The following is a 17,940-nucleotide window of genomic DNA, read 5'->3' on the forward strand; positions in this document are numbered from 1 at the left end:
ATTCTCTTAAATTTCACATTTTTTTTTCCCCATGAGTATGGTTCAGACTTAAGATAGAATAAAATCTTACTTGCATATATCAGCAGTGTTCTTTGAGCATTTCTTCTAATACTCTTCCTTTAAACAGGATGAGACCGGAGAGGGAGACAAACCATAAGAGACTCTTAATCTCAGGAAACAAATTGAGGATTGCTAGAGGGGAGGGGGTGGAAGCGATGGGGTGGCTGGGTGATGGACATTGGGGAGGGTATGTGCTATGGTGAGTGCTGTGAATTGTTAAGACTGATGAATCACAGACCTGTACCCCTGAAACAAATAATACATTCTATGTTTTAAAAAAATAGTTTAATTTGCCTACTTTAACATTAAGCAAATTCATTAACATACCTAGTTACAAATTAAGGCAAAATAGATTGCTAGATTTCTAGAACTTTAATAATTCAAAACACAGCTTACAACAGTGTATCTCCCACTAGAAAGAAATGTGGTAAATGCATGATTTACCACACATTTTATATACCTGCTAGTCTATATTTTAAATGAATGCAAAGTTTTCAGTGACTTAAATTTCGGAGGAAAAAAACCTTTTAGCTACATATTTTTACCAAGTTATGATTTAATATTATCAGATGTGTAAATATACAAACATGATAGCAACTTTAAAAACTTGTGAATAGTTGGCCCTACAAAATTACAACACACTGTAAATAAATCCCTCCCGCATTTTATACAAACTACATGATTTTGATATACAAAGATTCTGTTTTTATTACACTGACAATGTACAACCAAGACTATTTACAATGCAAAAAAGTATATAAACCACAATTTAACATCCTGCTACTGGCAGCCACTATAGTTTAGGAGGTAGCTTTAATTAAACAAAATGAACAGAAGCCACATTTCCCAACTTGTGTTCTAAAAATAATTTACATAAGATAAAAATTCATTATATGCACAGTATATACAGTTTAATTATTAAACTGTAATCTAGCTTAATGTTTTTTAGTATATCCTGAATAACTAATATGGCAGTGGGTTTGCTATTGATTTAGCATATTGTTCAAAAAACACACTGAACATTTATAACTTTTAAGACTCCACATAGTGACATGTCAAAAGTCCATAGATAAGAATCAAGTAAAATTTTGAATTGTTAAAGACATAGGCCTAAGCTTTATTCCTTTTTCTTTTTCTTTGACAACACATTTGTTTTGTCTCACAAGAACACAATTTCTGAACTGTTGCATAGGCTCTTTTGTGTTTAAATCACAGTAAGGGGGAAATGTATGGAAGCTACCAGATAACAGCACAGGTTTAGGAGAATCTGGCTCACTAAGAAACCCTGATAAGTGCTTTGTGTCAATAATTACTCCCGATTTCTTCCACCTTGACACAATAATTTACCAGTTTATCTTCTGTATAATTTAAACTATCCATAGATAACATACCAACAAAATTGGATAATGTTGGTACAGCCAATGTTATTAAAGAACTGTTTATGAATGAGAACATTCCATGGAGCCATCAAATCCCTCAGATGCTATTCAAACCCCATATTAGCTAGTAGTTTATCCAAATCTACCAAACCCACACAACCATTAGTCCTTTACTTCTTCCTAGTGTGGTCACAAGACATTGAGGAAAAAATCACTGTGATTGCACCAAAGAGATGCGTAATGTCTGAAAACAAATGTTCAGCTATTCTTTTAAAATCTAACAGTTGTTAATATTGTTTTAAAAACATCTTCAGGTTTTAGATTTATAAGTCACTTAAACAAAATTTATGATGCTATTATGTCAAAGATGGGACCCGAAAATGCAATTGGGTGATAATGCCTACTCTTCTACTCTCACAGTTCTACCTGGGAGACAATCCCTTTTTTGGCCCTGCAGTAAGTTGTCCTGAGATTAATGATGCAACATTAGGTAAAATTAGCAAGACTTTTTCTTAGTTACATAAAATCACATTTTCAAATATTCTTAAAAAAATATTAACAGCTGTTCTTCATCTTGTGCTTAATTCTGAAACAGGTTTAAATTTGCTTCTTATGGATCAAGAAAACCTAACGTTATATTGCTATGATATACATAAAATCTTTTTCAAGTTATAAATTTTTTCCAAATAGACCACACATTGCTTGGACATTGCATTTTTTATCAATTGACAGTTTAGGCACTTGTTCTCTGAAAATGTCTGGTTTAAGAAATAAACTGCCACCTTCTCCTCCTTCTAAGTAACACACCAGGCAGTGATCACAGAAGTGCTTCCCAGATGAAAGAGCAGACTAGTGTTCAGTCTATAAATGCTGTGATTTTGGTTGATGGGGGAAAGTTACAAACATGTCAATTCAGTCTTTAACTCTTGGTAGATTGTAAGCATAGCGCACCAAAGGGAATCCTCGACTCTGATAGAAGCAGGCTCGTCCACAGGCCTGCACCTGGTCAGAGCTGTCGGAGACAAAGGAATCTTCTTCATCTGCATAATCAGAGTGGGCCGATTGTGTGCCACAGTCAGACCAATAGCTGTCCGGTCTTTGGCAAGAACCCACTGCCAATGCAGGACAGCTGTGTGATTTTATTAAGTGTTTGCATGACACTGGCTTTGTCAAAAGAAAGGATTCACAGCAGTCATACACAGTCAGGTTACCCTGCAAATGTGAGTACATGCCACAGTCATAGAAGAAATCCTGTTCTACACAGCCGGCTTGGCTACTGATGGACACTGAAACCGATCCGCTTTTCTTGGTAATGTGTCGCTTCAGTAACTTCCAGTCTTCTTTAAACTTTGGGTTGAAGAAAACATATAGGACCGGATTCAGGCATGCCGGCAATGGGAAAAATATCAGAGTAACAGACTTCATTATTTCAGGGCTGATGGAGATTGCAGTGATCAGTGGCGCAAATGAGAAAAATGCAACAGGACAGAAAAAGATGCAATTGGTGAAGATGAGCCACGCGACATGCTTTATCATGCTAGAATGTGAGTTCTCTGAAAGGTCCTCTTTTTCCAAGTTGCAGTAAAGTTTGGTGTAGATAATGGCCATTAATAAGAATGCTAATGAGTTTAATAACACTAAGGTTACAGTAAATCCTAACGATGGCGTTTCTCCTGTGGGGAATGGCAAACAAAGGGGTGATGCAGAATATTCCCCTCTATGGAAAAGTGGAAAACAGCCTGCCACTGCCGCTCCCAGAAAAGCAAAAAGGGCAGCAATCCGGAACTGTTTGAGATGATTGCTTTTCCCATTTTTCATTATATCTTTTGCAGATAAGCTTCTTTCGACAGCTGCCAACATTAATAAAAATATGGCACTTTCTGAGGAGAAAATAGCAAGAAACCCAGCTATTCTGCACCCACTGCCAATCTCCCACCAAATGCCAAATTCAGCAAATCTGCCCCAGGACACAGCATCCAGAAAAGTTAAGATGCCAGTATAAGCTCCCATGAATAAGTTGGATACAGAAATCAGGCCTATGAACAATTTGGAGGAAGGCACCGGTGAACAAGATGCGAATGTTGTTAAAATGACAAGCAGGTTGAAAAACAAAGCAACCAAGAAAATGAACCACACAGTAAGACGGATCATCCAGCTTCCCAGTAAATATTCGCAGGGCTTAAAAGCACCTAAAACAAGAGAGAGAAATAAAAGGCAATTTAGAAAACACCCTATTCTCATATGCTATGGATTTAGAGAAAAGCTAAAGAAGGTTAATCTAGAATAATTAAATCTGGTACCAAAATTGAATTGAACCAAATTGAAAAGATTTCTATTTCTTAGCTATTTTAGACATTGGACTAGGCTATTTTAAAAACAACACACTTCAATTCCTTTTATTAAATATCTAGTAAACCCAAACAGTGAGTGATATATAGATAGATAGATACAGATATAGATATGGATATGGATATGTGTGTGTGTGTGTGTGTGTGTGTATATATGTATATGTATATACACACACACACACACACATATATATATTAATTACAGTGTCTCATACATGAAAGTACTTGATATACTGAAGGCTCGGAATGAGATAAATTATGGTTTTAATTTAGGGTTCATGACTTGCCGTTCTTTTTTGAAAAAGCAGCTTAAACCCATATCAATTTCATTTTCTCGCCTGTGGATATTAATGCCTATTTCATAGCATGGTGTACCTTAAGTAAAATTATATACATGAGATACCTAAGCAGGTTACTAGGTACATAGCTGGCCTTCAATAAATAAGAGGTCCTTTTCTTCCTCTTTCCTAGTCCTAATACAGCTTTTGAAAATTATATATGTACATATATGCATGTATACATCTATTTTTTCCCACATTATGGCTTTCAAGGGCAACCTGATGAAGAAGGTTAAGATAGGTATAATTATACGCACTTTTCATCTAGAGAAATTGAGATGTCAAAATGTTCGATTGACCTGACAAAGGTTATTCAATAAGATAGTGAAGGGAGAGCAAAAACACATGGATGTTAAATACATACAAAGCCATATCCAATAAAATCCTGTGAAACTTACACTAGGATTGCAACAACTAATTTCGTAACTAAATTGTATGTTCTAGTAAGGGGCTTTGACAGGCTAGTTATGTCACAAATGACAACTATTTTATTTTAAAATTAGTAAAGAAAAATGAAATGCTGTTTATAGAGCACAAGAAAACTGTTATTAGAGTTGCCTAAAACACACGTTCTGATTTATCCTTCTGAACTGTCATGAAGTTTGATACATTCCATAAAGCACTTTAAATCACTGAGACATTCATAGACCTAACAAGCCATCTCTGCAACATTTATGTCTTATATAATATCCCAAATATCACAAGTTTTAAAATTCTTTTAATTAAGTAATTAACTATTTTCATTCCCCCCCACCCTCAGGGAGTATTAAAAGAAAGCTTTCACGTTTATCTCTGTATCTGAACTCATCCTCCTTTCAAGGAAGAGGGAGGGAGTAGTAGCTCATCTGACCTGAGAGAACAGTTCACCCTTTGGGAAGTGTTTGGTAGGTGGAGGTACTTTCCCTCAAAATCCTGGCAAGGAGGCTCCACCCAGCCTCCTCCAGTTTTAACACAAGGACTCCACTCTCCACTACTTCCTGCTTCGGAGTGAACACCTGGGTGTCTGTGTGTTACTACAACTGAGGGGGGAGTCAGGTCTACAGTGTATCTTTCCTGCAGCCTGGGGAGAGGAGCTCAGACCAACGACTAATGTTCCTCCTGGCTGATTAAGGTTTAAATTCAGTGTGGAGGACATAGAATCCCTGCTGGTTCTGGTCTAGTCTCCCCTTTAATAAAGCTGTTCCCTTCTCACTGGGTTGTCAGTTCTTTAGGTACATCCTCCAGCACAAGGACCCCAGGAAGGGCAGTGAGCAAGCTGGACCCCATTACCTTCCAGTGATTTATTTGGAAACTAGACAACATACATTGTTTAAGGTGAAATGATTCTTTGCCAATTCCATTCACTCATCTGGTCACGTTCAGCTCATTCTCTACATAGGCACTGTACTAAGCAGTAAAAGAATGTAAACACAGCCCCTTAAAAAGCTCACGATTGGGGCACATGGGCGGCTCAGTCTGTTAAGCGTCTGCCTTCAGCTCAGGTCATGATTCCGGGGTCCTGGGATTGAGCCCCATGATGGGCTCCCTGCTTAGTAGGGAGTCTGCTTCTCCTTCTCCCTCTGGCTCAGCCTGCACCCCTACCGCTTGTGCTCATTCTCAAATGAATAAATAAACAAATCTTTAAAAAAAACAAGTGGGGGGCACCTGGGTGGCTTAGGCAGTTAAGCAGCTGCCTTTTGGCTCAGGTCATGATCTCAGGGTCCTGAGACTGAGCCCCACATCAGGCTCCCTCCTCAGTGGGGAGTTGGCTTCTCCCTCTGCCTCTGCTGCTCCCCATTTGTGCTTTCTCATTCTCTAATAAATAAAATCTTTTTAAAAAATCAATTTCATAGCACAGAAGTTAGCCAATTTTTTTCTTTTACAGTAAAATTCCAAATCCATCTTCCCTCATAGATGAAATCTAATCCAACAGTATGTCAGAACTAAATATATGGTCTCATTTTAGTAACTTTCCCAAGTCTACTAAAATTCAATGAAATAAAGTAGAATGAAAAGGAAAAGGAAGGTTGAATTAAAAAAGGGGGGAGGGGAGTAACACTAAAAATCCTTGCAGATCAGTAACTTCTAGAACTAGTCCTAGAGTTAATGAAGCCCTCAATTTTGCCTCTCAATTTTGAATGCACATAACTGTCTGGGGAGCTTGTTAACACTGATCCTGAGTCAATGAGTCTGGGACTGAGATTCTGTAAGAGATGCCTAAACTTCTGGTACACGGACCACACTTTGAGGCATAAGGCCTTATGACATCATCTAGTCCCGGTCCTGTTATAAAAAAAAAATCACACGTTTCCCCACACATTTCAGATATATTTGCCTAAAGTTCATTTAAAGCAAGAAACTGCAGCAAAATGTGTTGGGCATACCTGTGGAGGGTGTGCAGTGGATAATTATTTGACTATGTTCTTCATTCTCCACACTGCTAGTGACACCTGCTCCATCAGTGGGACCTGAATATATAACATAAACTGTGTTTAATTCAAGCTTTGCGCAGTTGAAAAGAACCAAACTCTTCTGCAATCTTCTCTGTCATGCATGATGTAAATTCAGCTGGCATGAAGCTTCATAACAAAGATGCTAGTAACACAGAAAATGCCATTTTCTCACATATTTCATATTTATCCTTCACAAATGATTACAAGAACAGAGACTTGAATTAATGCCATAAAGAGTGTTCTATTTTTAGAAGTATATGCACTTGCCTTTATCCTTTGCCACACTGTGGTCTTGGAGGCTGGTATCTTCCGTGTTTGAATGTGCATACGAGTCACAGCCCCAAAATGCACAGCACTGATAAGCATATGGTACTGATAAAGACCTGGAAAAGATGGTAAAATCTACGTTGAATAACAACTTCACAGACATGCTTTTGTTCTGTAAAAAGTACTTCAATCTTTAAGAGCCCCAGAGAAAGATCTGACTGTCACATGCTTTAAAAGCTGGTCATTAGCCTCTCTGGGCCTCCATTTCCTCATTGGTGAGGATGTCACCTATCAGATGTCACCATGACTTTCTCTTTTCATATAAGATATGCTTTTAAGGGGCGCCTGGGTGGCTCAGTGGGTTGAGCCGCTGCCTTCGGCTCGGGTCATGATCTCAGGGTCCTGGGATCGAGTCCCACATCGGGCTCTCTGCTCAGCAGGGAGCCTGCTTCCTCCTCTCTCTCTGCCTACCTCTCTGCCTACTTGTGATCTCTGTCTGTCAAATAAATAAATAAAATCTTAAAAAAAAAAAAAGATATGCTTTTAAAAACTCAATTTAAAACAAACCATATTTAAAATTTAGCAGTAATGCTGCAATTTAAAGTGAAGTCTAATCAGACTCCTTTTATACATGAATTAACCATGCCTAATTTATCATATGATACTGGCAGTTTGATTTAAAAATCAATGTCACAGATCCTTTGTGACTTTCTACCACTAAATGAATGTACTTTGTTCATATAACTATAGTAAACATATTTATTCTCTTCTCCCATGGTACTATCCCCTACCCTATCTCTATGGTATCAAATACTTTATAAACATATTAGAGCACTGTGCCAATTTTCTGTAGGTTCACACTTATGGGCTCCTGCCACATTGCTAATGACAAATCTGCTATATGAAAAACCAGTCTGATGAACAGCTATGTTCTCTCTCTGGCAGTCTCCAGGACTCAAATTCATGTTCTCAAAAACTACAGAATAATGCTCATGTTCTATTTTTTACCAAATTTGTGAGGACCGAGGTAGAAAATACTCTTAAATTATAACCTCCCAGAGAATCTGGGAACCACAGCAAAAAAACTAGTATACTCTATAATTTAGAGGGCCACCACAACTTCAACAAAAAAGAAAAATAAGTAAAAACACACCTGAGATTAACAAAATCCTTTGCTGCTAATGCTTCTTTCAGCTTGAAGTTGCCAACAAGTTTCAGTTGATTTAGCCCATTCAGGCCTTCCGTAGGAAATGAAGTTAATTCATTGAAACTTATATCTCTGAAATATGAATGAGACTTCAAATTAACTCCTAGGATACAAGTTACACAAAAACATGTATATGTTTATATGTTATACATGTGTAAACATCACAAATATTAAAGTTGTACAAGGAAGTTAAGGTGTAGTAAAACAATAGATCTGGCATGCTTCTTGCCATCTAAGAAACCATTTCAATATGAATGCAGCTTAGCATTTACACAGGGGAACAACTGAACAGAGAAATATTTCCATAGGACAATGCTAAAACACAAGTTTCTGTAGATGGTTCATTTCTTTCAAGATATTACTGCATAAAATAATCAACTTACAGGTTAGTTATTGACCCAAGCTTTGCAAAAGCTCTGTTGTGAATTTCATGGATCAAGTTTCTACTCAGATCTCTGCAATTACAAGAGTAGCATTGTTAATCTTTTCAAATAAATTCAAATTGCAGTTACTTTGACCACACTATGGAATCTGAGGTAGTCACAGTATCCCTGATAAGATATTAATCTTGACCAACAACTTTATGTTTATGTTGAACCCCTCCCCTTCACAAAAATCTGTTTCTTGGAATGGGTTCCATGGAGCAGTAATTCTAGTTGGCATCTGTTTCAAAACAGTTGTGAATTTTCTCCACCTTATCCTTCTGGTAGCAGTTCAAAAATACGAATGATATGATATAACCTTTGGTACTATTAAGTAGGTGAGGAAAAACTCAGCTCCTGACAAAGCTGAAAATGAAAACAGGTTTCATAGTATTTGCTTTCTCAAAGGTCAGTGATAAGGCCCTGAGGGAAGACAAATAATCAATATGTAAACAAGAGCATTCCAGAAGGCTTCAGATATCATTCTTTCCCGAGCAGGAAATAAAAATCCTATCAACACCAAAGCTGTACTACATTCAGAAACACACCCTGAGAAATTCTGATCTTGCAGATTTAATAAAAACGGAGAAATAATCTGTAACCACCCTTAAATGGAGCATTAATGGAAATTTAAAGGGTGGATAAATTCATTCCATTACCCATCCCCTGGATCACAGCACAACTGGACGAACTTGGTTCCAAATCATGAAAAGGCCAGCTTTTCATTGTTGTAGCTTATCAGTGCTCTAAGAAGTGATGGCAGCTAGGAGCCAGTCCCCTTCCTCGCTACTGCCCAGACCCATGCACAGTAAGCCTGTCAGGCACAGGGAAAGATCCCAACCTCCAATGAAGTACCTTCCAGTAGAAAACATTTTCATTGTCTTACTGGGGATCTACTGGAAGACAGTATTCAATATATGTAATTTCACTTCACCTTCAATTTTTTAAATTTGCTGTGTATTTTAAAAGTGGTCACTATTTTAGCATATTGTGTTTTCTGCATTAAAGTTCTGTGAAGGTGGGGACAAGGCCTGTCTTAGCCACCTCTCTATCCCCAAGTGCTTAAGTGAATATTTGGCACAAATACACACTCAAATGCAAATACATTTTTTCTAATGAGTACTTCTGCTGCATATTAGCTATATTTGTGACAATACATACCACAGCATAAGGGTCAGCACATTTTTTCTGTAGAGGGCCAGATAGTAAATATTCTCACCTATAGGTCATATGGTCTCTACTTCCCACTACTCAACTCTGCCATAATATGGTGAAAGCAGCTTTAGACAACACTTACTCAAAAGGGCATGGTTGTGTTCTAGTAAAACCTAATTTACAAGAATCGGAGGCAGGCTGGACCTGGCCCATAGCCTATAGTTTGCCTAGCCTAACCCTGCCCTAATGGAGAGGCAAACCTCATTAGCATGACAAGAAAACAAGCAAGCTCCATCTCGCAGGTTATATGTGTTATGCTTTATCACTTACTAACATACGATATCATAAATCAGCTAAGGTAAAAGGTAAAAAATACTAACTAAAAAGCTAAGGTTAAAAAAAAATACTGAGAGTGGAGTATTGATAAAGTACCATGTGGTAAAACTGGAACAGTATTTACACATAATAAATTGTATCTTTAAACATATCTATCATGGGAATTGTAATGATATATTAATTTGGAACTGGACAAAAATTGTATTTGTTTCTAATAATCAGAGAGAAACTTACAGAATCCTCAGAGATATCAGGCCTTGAAAAGTACCTTCTTTTATTTGGTGGATCTGATTACGTTGCAAAGAACTAAAAAAGAGAAGAAGGAGGAGAAGGAGGAAGAGAAGGAAGAGGAAGGGTGATGAAAGAAAAAAGAAAAAAAAAAGAAAATTATTTTTGATTTTGAAAGCTAATATTTCCTCAACTTTTCCTAAGTTTAAATACTCATTCAGGGGCGCCTGGGTGGCTCAGTGGATTAAGCCGCTGCCTTCGGCTCAGGTCATGATCTCAGAGTCCTGGGATCGAGCCCCGCATCGGGCTCTCTGCTCAGCAGGGAGCCTGCTTCCCCCTCTGTCTCTGCCTGCCTCTCTGCCTACTTGTGATCTCTCTCTGTCAAATAAAATAAATAAAATCTTTAAAAAAAAAAAAATACTCATTCATAAGTAACAATGATTGATCTTGCTGAAAGTAAAAAGAACTGCCATTTCCTCCTCTGTAATATCACAGAGTTAGATTAATTGGTATTCCCCTCCCAAATTATACTGGGAATTAATGTATACTATCTAAATTCCTTAACAACCCCACTTAGGAGAGCAGGAAGACAATATGGTAAAAAAGGATCCAGGACAACATAACCATACCAGGTACTGCAGGTAGAAAGCTAGAAGAAAGGGATCAGAAACGGGAGAATTAATGCCTTCCTCTCCCTTCTCCCAACCAACTGCCACCAGAGCTTATAGATACACAGTAGGTATGCATGTTTGATTTCCCTCAATATCCAGGAACAGTTTTTGTTTGTTTGCTTTTTGTGTACACAGGCTTCCCCCTATAACATCTCCCAGACTGCCTGATAAATACCTAAGAAATGCTGGTTGCATGACCATAGCTAGTACAATTTGACAGGAACACCTGATTATACACATCTATTTCTCTAACATTTCTAATTTTTTAAACATTAAAGCCATTACTTAAAATAGGACATATTCAGTGAATCAACAATAAACCACAGCAAAAAGAGTAAGTCAAAGACCAACTTACATTTCTTCCAGAGCATGGCAACCATTAAAGCTTGGAAGGTCTTTTATATTGTTGTAAGACAAGTCCCTTAAAGCAACAAAAATTAACAAATTAATTTCTATGTTATCAGAAAACTAAGTTAAAAGAAGCTATACTCAGAAGTACTGAAAGCAGCTCCAAGATCTATAATAGAGAGCTGAAGAAAACAACTATTTTTTTCTAAGACTTACAAGCTTCTAGAGTACCCCAGTGATATACTGGGCTTATGATTTGCAAATTTCAAATACATAATATCGAGTACAGACAATATAAAATATATTAAAAACATTTATTTCTTTTTCAATTTTTAAGTAAAATTATTAAAAACATGAAGCATATAAAGTTAAATATACAAAAATATGTAAAATATAAAATTATGTGTAAGTGGTAGATTATTTTTTATATTTTTATAATATCATAAACAATTTCTCTGTTATTTAATTATAAAGCTGTGAGAGGTGGTATGCATAGCTCACATTTTCAAAAAAATTGTCTTAAATCATGTACAGGGACTCAATAACTCTCAGTTAATTCCACTGCAGTGTTTCCTCAGTAGTGATCACTGTGCTTGATACTCCACAACATTTAATGGCTTGCTTTATCAATCAGTCACTTATTTTGTTACTATTGCTCTCCACTGAATACTTATTAACAGCTTAGAAACTTAATTATTTGTTCTTGTGACATTTTTATACCCTTTATTTACTTTTAATTTCCAGATAGTTTAAAGTTTTTGGAAAGCTCCATGCTTAGCTGGTTCCTGACCCAAGAAAGATTTGGGCTCTGCTTAGGTTATGGATGAAAGAGAAAGACGTAGAAAGCTGACACTTCTAGGGCTTCTAGGATAAGGACAAGGGAGTCCAGTCAGGAAAAATACCAAGGAAGAGCCTAGTCTGGTTTTACTTTTTTCAAAGCAAAAGTCCCAAGATGTGTGACATACATATCACTCTAAAGCCAAATTGAAATAAATGTTACCTACACTGGGGTCACGAAAACACCTGCTCATTTCCATAAAGGGAACAAATAAGACACAATTCTACCCTAAAATCAGCTAATGTAAATAGCTTATCAAAAATAAAACAATATAGGTGAAGCACATAAAAGAAAAAGTATGAGAAGGGAAGAGGGACCCAACTTACAAAGTCCGAAGCATCCTTTGTTCTTGGCACAAGTTACTGGATATGCTGCTTATCTTTGTGCCTGTCAAGGTCCTGTGGAAAAACATTGTTCATCTAAGAAATGTTTCAAGTTGAGAGGGTAAATAAAATGCTATTCTCACATAGAAGAAGAAACAGATATTTGCCTATGAACTAAAGCCTGTGTATTCCACTGCCTACTTATTCCCTAAAGTCAGGTATGTGGGGAAATGGATTAAGCCCTCCATTATGGATTTCATTTTCATAGTAAGACAGAAAAGCCTTACTATGTTAGAACTGTTAATACTGTCCAGACAATGAGGCTGATTTCTCATGTGGACCAACAGAAAAATACTAATCCACAGCCACAGCCTGACTACAATCACGTGTAACACCACCTCATACCAAAATCGTGGGAAGCCAGCTCAGCATCCTGCATTCCAAACCCAGCCAACCTAACTCACCATTCTGAAATGTTCTCCTCCTCCCTCCCTCTCCACGTTCCCATCTGCAGTCAATACCAATTCCTGTGCTTTCTTCCTTTGTGGTGTGTCCAGCATCTGATTCTCTCTTCATTTTTACTGCTATTATGCAGATCACACATGGAATGAGGCAGAGAGCCTCAGGCCACTCAGAGGAACGTCAGCGGTGTTAAAGGTGTCCACTTAGCAAGTGGATTATTCCTAGGACCTCCTTGTGGTTCTTCCCATCTCGTCTCTCTTGCCCTAACATCACCTGCTGCCATGTACTCGACACATCAAAACCACCTTAATAGTCAAGTTTAAACTTCTGAGCCCAGTGCTTCCAGAACACTTTTTCCTTACATCTTGGCACATGTGAAAATCATAACATTTATGTGACCTACTCTGAAAAGGTTCCCTGTGGCTGGAGACCCTTAACCAGCTCAGGTTCTTTCTGGCTTTCTGGAGGGCTCAGGTCAGCAAAAGCTCAGATCCATATGTATCCCATTCACAGACCATCCACTGGGAAGAACTGCCATAACCAAATGTTCCATGTTCGATGGCTGCCATTTTAAAACCGTGACCCAAATGATTTTCCAAATTTCTCCATATCACATCACATTCCATTAAACACATGCAATTCTAGCTATACACGATCATCTGCATGCCACCCCTGAGGAAATTTTCAGTATTCCCCATTTTACTAAATCCTGCCTTTCTAAATAAAATCCCCGGCTCTGGGAAACCTGACAGTATTCAGTTTTGAAAACATTACACCTCCTCCCTAAAGCTTTCTCTGATACTCTACATCAATTGCTCCACTTCTGAGTTCCAAAAGCACCGCTTCAAATTTGGCATTTACTTACTGCTCATATTTTCAGTGAACTTTTCAGATCTAATATCCATGCACCAGGCTATCTGCTACCTGAGCTGACTGAACCCTAACCTAATAAATACACATCTCCATGCATGCTATTCACAAAGAGAGATACAGGAACCAACACAAACCTAGCACCATTGCCAAAAAGCACCAGCACCCTGCTGAGCCGGCCCGCATGTTATATTTACACTACCCCTGTTCAAAAACAGCCACACTCACAGACTTTCCAGATGGATAGTTCCTGTCAGATTGGGGAACTGCTGCACCATGCTTGCGCCTCGAATGACTCTTCAAGAAATTGGGAGAGAAAACAGAATTTAAAATAAAAAGTTTTCATAGATAATATTTTTGATTTATTTTTTGAACAGTTTAAAATCACTGGGTGCCTGGGTGGCTCAGTCATTAAGCATCTGCCTTCAACTCAGGATTGAGCCCCGTATTGGGCTCCCTGATCGGCGGGAAGCCTGCTTCTCCCTCTCCCACTCCCCCTGCTTGTGTTCCCTCTCTTGCTCTGTCTCTCTCTGTCAAATAAATAAACAAAATCGTTTAAAATTAATTAATTAATTAATTGAAATGTCAGAACTACTATACCTAAAAATAAAATCAGTTTCAATTCTTGAATGCACCTGAAACTGTGATAATTAATTAGGCCAAGTGTTCACATAAATAAGAACCATCATAAATCTTCAGAATTGTCCTCTGGACTTTCACCCAACAGAAAAAAAAAAAAAAAAAAGAAAGATTTTTTGTCTTCTGGAGCTACAATAATACATTCTAGTTTTCCAGTAAAGCAACTGCATAGATATTCACGTTATCTTACAATTTGTATAATACAAAAAAAAAAAAAAAAAAAGAATAAAAATTTGAAAATAAAATTGGTACGATACTCACAAGGAATGCAGATCAGATAAATTGTGAAATGCTGAGTTCCCCACAAAAGACAGAGGATTATCATACAAATGTCTGTAAAAATACCCAAAAAAGGTAAAGTTTTCTTATGTTCACAAGCCATCCAACACTGCATCTATCTTCACAAAGTCCATACATCTAAAAGCCTGAATTTTCATTCTTCATTGAGATGCCTGGCATCATACAGACATGTTTTACATGATTCTATATTAAAACAAACCTTCAAAACTACTTACATAGTTCTTAAGAGTGGATTACCATCAAATGCTCCATCAGGGATAACAGAAATAGAATTACTATGAAATAACCTAAAAAAGGAGGAGAAAAATATTTTGAAACACATGTCCCCTTGTGAAATAAGTTAAAACCTGAATATCTAGCCCTGTTCAGTATTATGTGAAACACAACTGATAACAACTATATGTTAATTCCAAAAGTATGAGGAAACTAAAGTTTCAATTCCATCTCATCCTTTCCAGGACCATTTCCTAATTCCTCTTAAACCCACGCTTACGCTGGTATCGCTCAGGTCTCTCATACACGCTGAGTTGTTGCTTTCTCAACAAAGAACTTTAGACCATGAGTGAGAATCATAAGGTGTTTTAACGTCCATATTCCTCTGTCACCTTACATTTAGTCCTTAAGCAATGTGTGTCAGAGTATTTGCTGTCAACAGATGACCATACACAAGCCCCGCGATGCCATGTACATTCCTATCTCTGCCCTTGACAAAGCCAACATCTAAAATGCCCCCTTAACTCTTTTGGGTTCCTGGGTGGCTCAGCTGGTTAAATAGTTTCAGGGTTGTGGGCCTGGGTGGCTCAGGTCATGATCTCAGGGTTGTGAGAGCGAGGCCCACATCAGGCTCTATGCTGGGCGTGGGGTCAGCCTGAGATTCTCTCTCCCTCTGCCCCTCCCCCAATTCGTGCACTCATTCTCTCTTTCAAATAAACAGATCCTTACTGAATAAAGGATCTGAATAAATTCACACACACACACACACACACACCCCCCTACCATTTTAACTCCAGTCATATTCTTTCTCTTCAGTGCTACCTTTTCCAATGACCCCAATTCTCAATGAAATCTTTTTTCTGGGATGCTTCATTTACCCTCTTCATTTAGCACTTATTTCTACATAGCAACTGTTCTCTGTATTACATGGTTAGCCTCCCCAGTGCCACTAAGACTCCAAGCTTCTAACTGGCAAGGACCATACATTACTGCTCTTGTTTCAGCAGTATGGAGCCCAGCACAGAAATCCAGGCTCAAAACTGTCTGCACTAACTAACATAATCCAGTCTGTGTGATCATATGTGTGTCTGTGTATTGTGATATATCTAATGGAGCAAAGAGGTTTTCAAATCTCACTGTTGGAACATTAAGTGGTGAGTTCGAAGGATACTAAGGCGTAGAGAGAGCAAAACAATACTCACAGCTCTTTTAGGCTAGGAAGGGCTTTAATAGCCTGAGGAAATTCCCCCAAATTATTATAATTCAAGTCCCTAGAAAAAAAAAATAGGAGAAGCATGTAAGGACACTGAAGAGTAGTACAATTTATAAGGCATTTTGGTACAAATGCATTCCTTAAAAATCACATCCTCTGGATGGTGATCTCTGCTCACCAACCATAGTGCCATTTAAAACCCTGTAGTTTCTTACACCTTTTCTTAGAATACTGAACAGAAAAAAAAAAAAAGAATCGTAATTCATCTATGTTGGTTTTAAGTTCATTTTACAAGGTCAAGGAATTCTGAATCACATTTTATTGGTACATTAAATAAATCATTTGAATGACATTTCTCAGGAAATTCACCATAAAATGGAGTTTATGGAATATCCATTTCTAAATGACAATAGCCTGAAACCAAGGTTTCCATTTGGGGTTTGGAGTGACTTCCTGAAATTCTGGCATGTGGGCAGCTGACCTCAGCCCTACTATCAGGTGGATGACCGGAGATAAGTATGAACAAGGGGAAGGACCAGGATGGCCTCCCACAATTATTGTCTTGAAGCAGGTTATAATTTGTTGAAAATGTTATATTAATTAGGAGAGAGAAAAGCCACAGTGATCTGTGCTAAAAAGTCTTAATTCTGAGTGTTTAAGTTTTAACTTCTTTTATAACCTAACGAGCATGTTGGCATATGATTATCATGGTTGATTTCAGAATGAGAGTAAGTTAAAATCAAAGGCCCAGCTCTTCAGGGATCTGTTTTGTTTTTCTTTACTACATAGAAAGAAAAGTGGCAAATAAAAATTTATCTGGAAAGAAGAGGTTTCCTTTTCATATAACTGGAAGAGTATACACGGTCTAGTATCAGAAGATCCATCCAGTGTTCTGGTTCACTGGTATTTACACAGTAAAGGAGAACTGAGCTTGGAATTATCTTCTTCTTCAAGAGCTTCAACCTTCAAATATCCATTGATGTTCACTATCCTTTGGTTATTTAGACAGGAAAGTGGATTAATAAAGAACTAAAAGGTTTTAGGTCTTCTCCTTAACTGATAGTCAACCAGAATATTCAACTCAACAAAATATTACAAATCCTGAGTATTCCAATCAAATGTTACTAACTAAATGTTACTAATTGGGACATTTTCTGAATCATTTACTATGCCACAATAGCAAATGCTATAAAGCTTCTCATAAAGATGACTAAAATTAACTAAAACAAAAGGATAGAGATCCTACTCTTAATTACACATAGCTGCACAATGTCTTTTGCTCCAACAGTGGTGCAGTGTGCACTTGAAACAGCCAGAATTCCCAAATACTTTAACTCATAAGAATAACAATGAAAATATCCTGAGCAAAACACAGAAGTTTATTTCATTTAACGTATAAGCAAGCAGAGAAAATATTCAAACCCCAGGGTTAATAATTAGGTAAGACAATTGAAATCATGGAAAAGACAAACAAAAGATTTTTTTCCAGAATTAATTTTATAAGGCTCAATGTTCCAAAACTGGAACATTTTACAGTTTAACAAAATCAAAATTTTTGAGAAAGTAGACAGACGGCCTGGCAGATCAAGCTGCTTTTTACATGTACTTTTGAAAGAAATATCAAGTCCAAACTTGTGCACCATTTTTAACCATAAACTGAGATTAGTATTCTTAACTGTGTTATTTGATGGCAAGAATTTAGTCATGTATTAAAGCCAGTTAATAGGGTGCTGAACTCAGGGCACCTGGGTGGTGCAATGGGTTAAGGCTTTGGCTCGGGTCATGGTCTCAGGGTTCTGGTATCGAGCCTCGCATGGGGCTCTCTGCTCAGCGGGGAGCCTGCTTCCCCTTCTCTCTCTGCCTACTTGTGCTGTCTCTCTCTGCCAAATAA

At 37.6% G+C, this 17,940-nt stretch overlaps 1 protein-coding gene across 1 annotated transcript in view; it reads right to left on the minus strand.

The window, feature by feature from the left end:
• Positions 1–417: 417 nt before the first annotated feature.
• LGR4 (leucine rich repeat containing G protein-coupled receptor 4) overlaps positions 418–17,940 on the minus strand; it is a 100,517-nt gene continuing 82,994 nt past the window's right edge. Inside the window, exons 7-18 of the mRNA XM_059138599.1 lie at positions 16,039–16,107; positions 14,839–14,910; positions 14,585–14,656; positions 13,913–13,981; positions 12,356–12,427; positions 11,199–11,264; positions 10,179–10,250; positions 8,415–8,486; positions 7,978–8,103; positions 6,825–6,940; positions 6,489–6,572; positions 418–3,628 (exon numbers count right to left, since the gene is read on the minus strand). Of these exons, the coding sequence (XP_058994582.1) occupies positions 2,352–3,628; positions 6,489–6,572; positions 6,825–6,940; positions 7,978–8,103; positions 8,415–8,486; positions 10,179–10,250; positions 11,199–11,264; positions 12,356–12,427; positions 13,913–13,981; positions 14,585–14,656; positions 14,839–14,910; positions 16,039–16,107 (2,167 nt within the window). The 3' untranslated portion in view covers positions 418–2,351. The remainder of the gene's footprint in view (positions 3,629–6,488; positions 6,573–6,824; positions 6,941–7,977; positions 8,104–8,414; positions 8,487–10,178; positions 10,251–11,198; positions 11,265–12,355; positions 12,428–13,912; positions 13,982–14,584; positions 14,657–14,838; positions 14,911–16,038; positions 16,108–17,940) is intronic.

The sequence above is a fragment of the Mustela lutreola genome, chromosome 1 (genome assembly GCF_030435805.1).
Source record: "Mustela lutreola isolate mMusLut2 chromosome 1, mMusLut2.pri, whole genome shotgun sequence".
NCBI lineage: Eukaryota > Metazoa > Chordata > Mammalia > Carnivora > Mustelidae > Mustela > Mustela lutreola.